The 11,302-nt window shown below is 47.3% G+C and overlaps 1 protein-coding gene across 5 annotated transcripts in view; it reads left to right on the top strand.

The window, feature by feature from the left end:
- Positions 1–1,971: 1,971 nt before the first annotated feature.
- The window catches only part of RBBP5 (RB binding protein 5, histone lysine methyltransferase complex subunit), a 42,798-nt gene continuing 33,467 nt past the window's right edge, over positions 1,972–11,302 (top strand). For 3 of the 5 annotated variants that reach the window (XM_037410363.1, XM_037410362.1, XM_037410361.1), the window contains exons 1-13: positions 1,972–2,092; positions 2,235–2,260; positions 2,370–2,542; positions 3,327–3,467; positions 3,941–4,103; positions 4,563–4,672; positions 4,852–4,971; positions 5,257–5,410; positions 5,522–5,593; positions 6,141–6,258; positions 7,631–7,700; positions 7,813–8,042; positions 8,358–8,435. In XM_037410363.1, coding sequence (XP_037266260.1) covers positions 2,074–2,092; positions 2,235–2,260; positions 2,370–2,542; positions 3,327–3,467; positions 3,941–4,103; positions 4,563–4,672; positions 4,852–4,971; positions 5,257–5,410; positions 5,522–5,593; positions 6,141–6,258; positions 7,631–7,700; positions 7,813–8,042; positions 8,358–8,435 — 1,474 coding nt within the window. In that variant the 5' untranslated portion in view covers positions 1,972–2,073. Of the gene's footprint in view, positions 2,093–2,234; positions 2,261–2,369; positions 2,543–3,326; positions 3,468–3,940; positions 4,104–4,562; positions 4,673–4,851; positions 4,972–5,256; positions 5,411–5,521; positions 5,594–6,140; positions 6,259–7,630; positions 7,701–7,812; positions 8,043–8,357; positions 8,553–11,302 lie in introns of all 5 variants that reach the window. The other 2 variants (XM_037410359.1, XM_037410358.1) reach the window with 1 other exon arrangement.

Below are 11,302 nucleotides of genomic sequence, written 5' to 3'. Positions count from 1 at the left end.
CTTGCCGGGCACGTCGGGCTGCCTAGCCTGGTTTGAAGCTTTTCCTTCCACTGCACCCAGTGGGGGGGAAGGGCGCCCACCCACCCTCTGCGAGTGAGGTTTGGGGGGCTTCAGTGCCCCAGCAGTGCCGTGCTGCCCCTGCAGAACGGGAGTTTTGAAGCACCAATTACCTTAATTCAGAGGATTATGACTTTTACATGAAATACCTTGTCTTGGGACTGAAAAGCAGGTGCGGAGTTGGCCTGTAAGGAGGCTGGGGGGCTCTAACCCCATCCCACCCCCTGAGCCTGCATGGGTGCACTATTTGGGGATGGGGAGAGTGACCCCCGCCTTCCCTCAACCTGCTCATTTTCCTTAAGTTACATGACTAATGCCTTTTTTTCTTTTACTGCTTTTTCTTCTGTCTTCTTTTTCTGGGGTTTGTTTTTTTTCTTTTTCTGGGGTTTGTTTTTTTTCTTTTTCTGGGGTTTGTTTTTTTTTTCTTTTTTTTTCTCCCTCCCCCCCCCCGGGGTTTTATTTTTCCCTTTTCTTCTTTTTTCTGGGGTTTGTTTTCTTTTCTTTTTTTTCTGGGGTTTGTTTTCTTTTCTTTTTTTTCTGGGGTTTGTTTTCTTTTCTTTTTTTTCTGGGGTTTGTTTTCTTTTTTTTCTGGGGTTTTGTTTTCTTTTCTTTTTTTTCTGGGGTTTGTTTTCTTTTCTTTTTTTTCTGTGGGCTTTCTCCTTGTTTTTCTGTGGTGGCTTTTTTTTGTTTTTAATTTTTCTGTGTGTTGTGTGTGGGGTTTTTTTGGTTTTGTTTTTTTTTTTTTCTTTCTCTCTAATGCAGACCTGCCCCTTCAGGAGTAAGCTGCCCCCTTAGATGCTCCAACCTCTTGGGGGGCTCAAGCCCCGACCAGCACTCACTGTCCCTGCAGCAGGGCATGGGCGTTACGTGTGTTACGGCGTTGTAGGAAAATGTACGGAGCTTTCCGCGCGCAGGGCAGCGCACTAACGGCGACGGCCGAGCTCAGCCCTTGGATTTTATTATAAAGTTGTTGTTGTTACTCTTTCGTGCCTGTGCTGCAAGAGACGTGAATGAGCTGGGGGTGGGCGCTGCGCGATGAACCTGCTGTGACAGTGCTGCCCCCGGGACAGCCCCCCCCCCCGCCCCCCCCCTTCTCTGGGGGGACCCTCTCTGTGCCCCTGGGACCTCTCCTCTGGGACATACAGCTCCTTCCCCCCCGCCCCCCTGGGATACAGCCCTTTCCCTGATGCGACACCCTCTTTCCCTTCCCCCCCCCCCAAGGACCTTACTCCTCTGTGGGGACCCCCATCTGCCACCCCTGGACCCCTTCCCCCCCCCCAAATCCTCCAGGAGCCCCCCCCCCCACCTTCTCTGCCCCCAGGACATTCCCCCCCCCCCCCGCCCCTCTCTGGGAGAGACACACACACACACACACACACACACACCCCACCTCCTCTGCCCCCCCGACCCCTCCTCCTCGGGGACAACGACGAGCCCCTTCTGCACCCCGGGGACCCTCCTCCTCTGGGGGACCCCCGTGACCCCCCTCCTCTGGGAGACACACACCCCCCCCCCATCTCCTCTGCCCCGGGAACCCCGTCCTCCGGGACACACACGCCCGGCGCCCCTGGGCCCTCCTCCCTCCGGACCCGCCGCCCCCGGGAACCCCCCGCCGCCCCCGGGAACCCCCGCCGCCCCCGGGAACCCCCGCCGCCCCCGGGAACCCCCGCCGCCCCCGGGAACCCCCGCCGCCCCCGGGAACCCCCGCCGCCCCCGGAACCCCCGCCGCCCGGCCGCGGGGCCCAGCCGGAACGCTCCCCCGCGCACGCGCCGGGCTGCCCGCCGCGCTGCCTGTTCCCGCGCCCGCGCGCCGCCGCGCTGCCGAGCGCCGCCGCCGTGAGGGGAGGGAGCGGCGCTGGGCCCGGCCGCCGCGGCGCGGGGCGGGGCGGGCCGCGAGGCGCCGGTGGGGCTGGCGGAGGAGAGGGCGCCCGTCAGGCGAACGCGGGGCCGGCGCGGCGCAGGCCCCCGGCGGGGTCCTTCGACGACGGGGACGGAGGGAGCGGGACGGCGGCCGCGATGAACCTGGAGCTGCTCGGTGGGTCGGGGGCGCGGGGGCCGGGCCGGGGGCGGCGGGGCCGGGCCGGGGGGCGGCGGGGAGCGGCGCGATCAGGCGGGCCGGGCCGGGCCGGGCCGGCGGGTGCCCCTCACTCAAGTGCTGTCGTTGCGTTTCCTTGCAGAGTCCTTCGGCCAGAACTACCCCGAGGTAATGGTGCTCCCCGCCCCCCGCCGCCCCCGGCCCGCCGGCTGCTGCGAGCGGCACGGCGGGGCGGCGGCGGCGGCCTGAGCGCCCCCTGCGCTCCCTCTCCCCGCAGGAGGCCGATGGCACCCTGGACTGCATCAGCATGGCCCTTACCTGCACCTTCAACCGCTGGGGCACGCTGCTGGCCGTGGGCTGCAACGACGGGCGCATCGTCATCTGGGACTTCCTGACCAGGGGCATCGCCAAGATCATCAGTGCCCACATCCACCCCGTCTGCTCCCTGTGGTGAGAAGGGCTCGGCTTTGCTCGGAGTGATGGAATTCGATGTTCAGTTGCAGCTGACCTCGCAGCCTTTGCATCAGTGTGGAAGACTGCTCTCCTTTTTGTTAGAATTGATCCAGCTCCACGTTGGCTGGGCGTGCTCTGACGCCCTGACAGCCCTTAACACCCTGCACGGCTGGTTGCTGGGCTGCCAGCCCCTTGATTTTGGCCGTGTCCCTGTTAGTTGAGTATCAGGGGCTCCGATGCCCTGATGGCCCTTAACACCTGGTGCTGCTGGTTGCTGGACTGCCAGCCCCTTGAATTTGCGCATGTCCCTGTTTGCTGTCAGGGGCTCCAATGGCCTGATGGCCCTTAACACCCCACACTGCTGGTTGCTGGACTGCCAGCCCCTTGAATTTGTCCGTGCCCCTATTAGTTGAGTATCAGGGGCTCCGATGCCCTGACGGCCCTTAACACCCTGCACTGCTGATTGCTGGGCTCCCAGCCCCTTGAATTTGCCCGTGTCCCCAGTGCTGAGCATCAGGTGCTTTGGTGCCCTGACAACCCTTAACACCCTGCGCTGCTGATCGCTGAACTGCCAGCCCGGTGTGGGATACGCAGTTACATTTCAGGATACTTTCCTTTAAGAGAGTTTGGAAATGCGTTATGCCTGCTAGGTTTTTGGCTCTTTGTTTTTTTTCTCACACTAACAAATTTATATCTGAGTCTGATAAGTTGGTCTAAACTGTGGATGTATGCTTTATGCATTTAGGGAGTACCTTACTTAAACTGTTTCTTGTTACTGCAGCTGGAGTCGAGATGGTCACAAACTGGTCAGTGCTTCGACTGATAACATTGTGTCGCAGTGGGACGTGCTCTCAGGAGACTGCGACCAGAGATTTCGATTTCCTTCACCTATCTTGAAAGTTCAGTACCACCCTCGAGACCAGTAAGTCCTGTGAAAAAAGGGTTGAATGCTCTTATTTTGGTAGAGCTAATGATTGTTAAAATGTCTTTACTGCAGTTTGCAGAGTGATTTTTCCAAGTCTAATAGATGACCTTGGTGTATTATCTTGTGATTAGGACCCTAACTGGATTTGTTGTGGCTCTCTTTATTATGAAAATACCAGGATGGGAGGAGAATAAACGAGGGAATGAGTCTTGGAAATGTGTGTAGAAACCTCTCGTTGAGTTTACAAGTTACTGCATAAACTTGGAGAAGCTTCCAGAGAAAGAAAGGAAGTGAGATTAGACAGTAGCTCAGTGTTACTTTGTGATAAAGTAACAAAGACAAAATAAAATAATAAAAATACAGAGGTATTATGTATTCTTGATATATATTGAGATTTTTTTCCCAGGTTCTAAATGCGGAAATTCTTTTCCAGGTGAGAAACTACTCACTTTTCTTTTTCTGCTTTGCAGAAACAGAGTTTTGGTTTGTCCCATGAAGTCGGCACCAGTGATGCTAACCCTGTCAGACTCCAAGCACGTTGTCCTACCTGTGGATGATGATTCTGATCTCAATGTCGTGGCCTCCTTTGACAGGCGAGGGGAATACATTTATACGGGCAATGCCAAGGGGAAGGTGAGACTTCAGCAGGCGGCATTGGATGCAGTAGCTTAGATTACTACTTGTCTTTGCCAAGATGCTTAATGTTTCTGGGTTGCGTTCTTTGTTTTAATGTACAAATAAGGCTTCCTGAATGTCTCTTGAATAATTGATACCGCGTTGATATTATCTTCTGAATAAAGCATCACACTTTATCTTTGAAGATCTCTAGACTATAATCTTTGAGTTAGGTCTTTGTGTTGCTGTTGTCTTTGATCATATTTGTTGGATCCTTTTCCAGTGTAAATAAACCAATGTTTATGTCACAGAACTGTCGCAGAAACTGTAGTAGAACTACAGTTGCAGAATCCCAACTATTCCTGTGTAGATTGCTGAGGCTTCTGTTGTCAGGGTTAGTAGCTGATGCGAAAGGTACCAAAAGGGGATTGAGTTAAGACGAAGACACTGATTGCCTTCTGTCTCTTTAATCTTCAGATCTTGGTCTTAAAAACAGACACTCAGGATCTTGTGGCTTCCTTCAGAGTGACAACTGGAACCAGCAACACCACAGCTATTAAATCGATTGAATTTGCTCGGAAAGGAAGGTGAATTACTTTATTTATCAAATGGTATCTTTAAAGATTAATTGAAAACTATGGGGTAGCTTGACAGAATGTACAAAGTGTTAAAAACTCCTGCAGTTCTTTCGTGGAACATTTTCTGGTTCTTTTTTATTTTCTTAGCCTCTTAATGCAATGCATGTTCTGTGCCCTCCTTCCTACAGCTGCTTTTTAATAAACACAGCTGACCGGATAATCAGGGTGTATGATGGCCGTGAAATTCTAACCTGTGGACGAGATGGGGAGCCTGAACCGATGCAGAAGCTGCAGGATTTAGTGAACAGGTAAGAGGCAGCAGGATGGCTGGTCGGCCTCACTTAAAAAGGTGAGGTTTGTGTGCTCGGCACTAAGGGGATTGTCTGGATGAAGGGTAGTACCGTATCTTATTAATTGTAATGGACAGTTGTTTTCGTTTGAAACCTGTCTGTCACAATTTGATTTGAAGTTTAAATATTTGTGGATGGGAGTATGTAAGATCTCAGCCTGAAGAACAAGCCCACCCTGCAGTCCTCCATCCTCCGCTTTGTGTTGTTTAACTGTTTAACTTGTGATGCTGTCTTTGCACGCAGGACACCGTGGAAGAAGTGCTGTTTCTCTGGTGATGGTGAATACATAGTGGCGGGTTCAGCACGACAGCATGCCCTGTACATTTGGGAGAAGAGTATTGGAAACTTAGTGAAAATCCTCCATGGGACCAGAGGAGAGCTGCTCTTGGATGTAGCAGTAAGAATAACTGTCTGCTATTGCTATGTTTCTTGTTATTTTGAAAACTAAGCTTTCTTAATTTTATTTACCAATTAAGCTTCTCCTCTTTTCTCTTTCAAATAAATCTAGTGGCATCCTGTCAGACCGATCATTGCTTCTATTTCGAGTGGTGTTGTATCAATATGGGCTCAGAATCAAGTGGTAAGTGTTCTGGATTGTTTCCTTGAGAGATTCCACAGCGGTCTCTGTCTTCATAGACCGAATGGTTGCATGTTGAAGTCCTCTATTAAATCCCCGCTCAGCAAGCTTCTGAGGTTCACCCGCTTAACTTGTCTTGTTGAATGTGAGGAGGGTACCAGTTGCTGCGCTAGTTAAGCTTTGCGTTGTCTTAACTGTTACCACAGGGACGTTTTGTGTGGGAATGATGTCCTGAATGTATTTAAGTACAGGAAATCTGAGCGAGCGAGCCAAAACTGCAGTGGCTAGATGTGAACATACAGCTTTGTTTTATTCGCAATATTTAAGGAACGTTACAACATTGCTTTTTCAGTGCGAACTAACTTGTGCAGTTCCTAATTCGCTGTGTGACTGTGGACCGAAATGAGGCTTGCTTTTTTTTGTTTTGTTTTGATCTTGTATGCGGCTTGGGGGATTTTAATGCAGAATGAGATTGTAATTATATATGTGTCCTCACTATGGCTGCTGTTTCTTTGCATAAGGTAAAAATCGTTTTGAATTTGTGGTTTAGGAAAACTGGAGTGCCTTTGCGCCTGACTTCAAAGAGCTGGATGAAAATGTCGAGTATGAAGAGAGAGAGTCAGAGTTCGACATTGAAGATGAAGATAAGAGTGAACCAGAACAGACAGGTACTGCATTAAGTGTATTTCTCTGTAGCAAATAGTTTGTAGTCTTGACTGCATGACCATAGTAAAAATTAAAACTAGTGATCACGGCAGTACACATGGGCGTTGAATGACAGAACGGGAGTGGATAAATGAAGGTGTGTGAACTAACAGAGTCAGTATGATCCCTGTCAATTGCTATGCAACATTTTCTTTTTAGAAATGCCTCCCTTCTCCAATATATATTTAAGCAGAGAGCAGTAGTGAATGTACCTGTCGTGGTTTAACCTCAGCCAGCAACTAAGTACCACACGGCTGCTCGCACACTCCCCCTGCCCCTGCTGGCGGGATGGGGGGGAGAATCAGGAAAAGATAAAACTCGTGGGTTGAGATAAGAACAATTTAATAATTGAAATAAAACATAATGACAACAACAATTGAAATGAAAAGGAGAGAAAGAGTAATAAAACCCAAGGGGGAAGAAAGTCCAAGTGATGCACAGTACAGTTGCTCACCTCCAGCTGTCTGAAGCCCCCACCAGTCCCCAAGCAGTGATCGGTGGCCCCTGGCCAACTCCCCCCAGTTTATATACTGAGGATGATGATGTATGGTATGGAATATCCCTTTGGCTGGTTCAGGTCAGCTGTCCTGGCTCTGCTCCCTCCTGGCTTCTTGTGCACCTGCTCACTGGCACAGCAGGGGAAACCTGCAAAGTCCTTGATTTAGAGTAAACACTACTTAGCAAGAACTAAACCGTCAGTGTGTTATCAACATTATTCTCATACTAAATCCAAACCACAGCACTGTACCAGCTATCCAGAAGAAAATTAACTCTATCCCAGCCCGGATGTACAGGCTTGCTCTCCCAGAAGCAGTGCTGGATTTCAATCCGTGGCAGTCCTACCTGGCCACTTGGTGGTGCCAGGAAATTGTGTACTCCAAAAGGCGACAGCTAAACTGTGAAAGAAATCAGAATTATTCCCAGCATACCACAGAGCTCTCCTCATTCCCAGGCTTTGCAACACTTCTCGTATTCAGATTAATTCTTCGTTAGCAGTTTCTAATATTCAAGTGGAACATTGGCTTGTGGGAATTAAGCACTAAAATAAATTTCATCAGCTTTAGAACTAGTTCAGTGAAAACAACAAAACATTAAGATTTTAAATCTTTTATCTAGCTTTATTACTGGTGTTTTATAACAACAGGCTTGTATTAGAACATAGAAAACCAAACTAAAAACCTGGTGTATTTAAGAGGAAATACTTCAGGGTTATCTTCTGCTTTAATTCTCGCTTCTGCATGCTTAGACACTTAAGCACAATCAGTCTCGTTCTTTCTAACTCATTTGGGCTTTTCCTTACTGTCCTGAACTTGTCTTTTTCTCCCTGGTTCTCAGGAGCTGATGCTGCAGAAGATGAAGAAGTGGATGTAACTAGTGTGGATCCCATTGCTGCCTTCTGTAGCAGGTGAAAGACCATTATTTTAAAGTATGAATAGAGAATGTATCACTAATATTGCCTGCATAATACGTTATAATAGCCCCTAGTTTTAAGTGAAAGCAAACTTTTTCCTTCACAGTGATGAAGAACTGGAGGACTCCAAGGCTCTGCTTTACTTACCCATTGCTCCTGAAGTTGAAGATCCAGAAGAAAACCCTTATGGACCTCCGCCAGATGCGGTTCAGAGTTCTTTAACTGATGAGGGAATAGGTTCTGAGAAGAAGAGGCAGTCCTCCTCTGATGGACCTCAGGCACCAAAGAAGAAGCCCAAAACCACCAACATTGAACTACAAGGAGTACCTAATGATGGTGTGTGGAAGCTGCCGTTTTTTTATTGTTGGTTCTGCATCCGAGATGGTTTTTAGCTTTGCCTTAGTTTTGGCTGGAGACCTGAAGTTCAGAAGGCCACTCCTTAATTTTTTCCTTCCTTTGAAGTTACTGCTCATGACAGTTACTAATAGCCGCCGTCTCCACAAATTTTCTGGCATTTTGCAAGCTAGGAGTGAGTAAGGCATCCTGAAACTAATTTTTAATGCTGTTTGTATCTTAACCCCAAGGGCTGCGTGTGCTGATACAAACATCTTAAGGGATAATTCACATTGGTAACACATTGTCTCTCCACAGAAGTCCATCCGCTGCTGGGTGTGAAGGGAGATGGTAAATCCAAGAAGAAGCAAGCAGGCAGGCCTAAAGGATCAAAAGGTAAAGACAAAGATTCTCCATTTAAACCGAAACTCTACAAAGGGGACAGAGGTGCTTTACCTCTGGAAGGAGCAGCGAAGGGTAAAGTGCAGGCGGAGCTGGGACAGCCTTTGACAGGTAAGGAACCCAGCGTGAGCGTCGTTGGCTTGCTTGGTGGCCTTGCTTTGTACAGACCCTGACTTAATATAGTCATTAGCGTTTTATCTTCCCAAATGGCACTTGTTCACTAAATGTTTGGCTGCTGTCAAGGATAGGTAAAATTTCACAGGTTTTTTTTTTTTTAAAGTGAAAGTGCTTTCAGTATTTGTAATGAAACTGCTACCCATCCCTGTGTTACTGCATACAAAGAGCACGTCGGGTTTTTAGTAAAGATTGAGCGCTATTTCAAAAGCAAAAGATCTTTTGATAGCTTTAATATTTTTGTTAACTTCTGTTGACTCTTACATAAACAGGAATAATGTTCGGTTTTGGTGGCTCGATTTTGAGGAGGGAAAATGTAGGTAATGAGGGAGGATTCTGAAGCTGAAACTGACATTTTGTGCCATCAATACTAGGCAGAGTGCGGAAGAACAGAAAAGTTTTTTAAGCAGAACTAGGAAATGGAGCACCAATAATGGTCCGTTTGATAAACAATCCCTGAAATAAAATTCAGGAGCTGAATTTTCTATTCCTAGCTACACAGCAGCCTTATTTAAATCCCAGAAAGTACAGTTGCTGTAAATGAGGATGGGTTTTGGTGGACTTTTCTCCTTTTTTCTTCCTTTTTTTTTTTTTAGTGTCATATTTTGTTGGTTTTGTACTAAACCAGGACTGTCGCAGTCCCTTTTGTTGGGGCCCAGACTTAGTGTCGGAGAGACTAAATGTTTCCCATCTGTCTTACTTGCTACTTCGGCTTCTTCTTTGGGAAAAGTTCATTCAAGTGCAGTAAAGAAAGCACATGTTTGAATTGATGTGGACTCCAGTTTTTTTTGGGGGGGGGGGATTATAGTGAAGAACTCAGGGTTGATATATGAACAGCTTCAAAGACATAATGTAATTGATACATCAAATTTTGCATTTCCTTGAACTCAGCAGCTGCTGGTGTGGATTTTATACTGTACAGAAGTGATATTATTCCCCACCCACCCCTCATTCCCTCACTGCTGCTCCTGTGCTACCCACCTTGCTCATTGGCCTTTCTGCTCAGCTCCTGTTACGTTGCTTGTACTAGTATTGATAATTGCTGTTTGCAGAAAAAGGGAAGGGGATAAAAGGAACTTAGCCTGTACGTGGAAAAAGTGGTGGATGTTTTCTGGGCTTCAATTTAATCCTTTCACACTGCACCTTGCAAAATCCAGAAATTAAACAGATAGCCAAGCATGTCCTTAGACCTTGTTTGTAGCCTGGGAGGTAATGCTGACCTTCTAGTGTTAGATTTACTGGACAGGGTGATTCACTTTTGACTTCTCAAGTCATTAGGGGTCATCCAGTATGTTTTACAATCTGATAGTAAGGAATTATCTGGATTGTGTAGATCCTCAGGTGTCTTTGCTGGCATCTGTTACACAACCTGAGTGCTCTGTTGTACCATGCTGGATGGACAGGGCGGGTTTGAAGACCAAATGAGTATAACCATTAGCTTCATCAGCAGGCCTGTTGATTTGCTTTCTTTTATCATGCTGCTAATTAACATGAGCATATGCAGAAGGATATAAATGAGAAAGGATCACACGCTGGAAGCTTAACAATGTGGCTTCCAAAATGAATTTCAGTCATCAATTGCTTCAAAAACCAATGCTGGATATTTTGACCATTTTAGTAGCTGTCTGTTTTTAGAAAAGTACTTTTAATAGCAAGTGGTTTTGTTCAGCTTTTTCAAGGTATGGTTACGTAGCTCTTATCAACTTGTTTTACTAATTTGCTTGATCTGCATCGGTAGACAGATCTCAGCGTGCTTTCTTCTTGCAGTGATAGCTGTTGCGTTGATCTGTTCTGAGAGCTGGGATAATACTATTCCTACTTCCTCTAACGTGTTTCAAATGAGGCAACATTCTAGACAGATTCCTTTCTTGGTTTTTTGTGTTGTTTTTTTTTTACACATCCTTGCAAAGCCATATTTGGGAGGATATTTCTGTGGTTTTCCCTGTAATGCTCCAGGCAGTCGTTATAATACAATTGGACTTGCTATAAAAGACAAGAGTGGAATTTTACTGCTGCAGAGCTTGGGATGTGCATACCTGTGCCAGTACAGTTAGCTTTGGGTTTTGGACACTGTAAAATGGAAATTGTCTTTTCTTATGAACAAATGGGTTTAGACCCGTGTTCCCTACTTACTTTATGCATCTATTGAAGATGGTAGAGCTCTCTGAAACCATCTATTGAAGATGGTAGAGCTCTCTGAAATTTACTTTCAGGCTTTGTTGCCTGTAAGCACTCTAAGGTGTTTTTCCATGGTAGCGTTCTTTAGCTTGATTGAGATACAGGCAAAGAATTGATATTGCAATGATGGACTTGTGTCTCTCATTAGGGCCTGTTATTGTGCTTCCTAGTGCTGTTAACTTAAGAGGATCTAACAGATCCATGCAGTAGATCTCAGTAGTCAGTGGTGGAAGTGTCTGTATGAGTCATGTTACGAGAAGAACAGATAGTGCACAGAAAGAAACTGTCACTTGGATCTTTCCAGATTCACGGTAGTCTCTTAGTCCGTGAAGTCCTTGTCTGTCTTCCTTTGTTCTCTTTACGGCTTGCACCTACAAGCCCTGTTTTGGGCAGCCAGGTTTTCTTGGGGGGTTGCTGATGTTCCACCATGTGCAAATGCACACTTAGAAATTCAAAAGGCCGCCTGCCTGGCACCCTGGAGCCAGACTGCCTTTTCTGTCACTTGTGCA

Source organism: Falco rusticolus, chromosome 17, assembly GCF_015220075.1.
Source record: "Falco rusticolus isolate bFalRus1 chromosome 17, bFalRus1.pri, whole genome shotgun sequence".
Lineage (NCBI taxonomy): Eukaryota > Metazoa > Chordata > Aves > Falconiformes > Falconidae > Falco > Falco rusticolus.
Note: the sequence above shows the minus strand (reverse complement) of the source record. Positions and strands in the feature narration are given on the sequence as shown.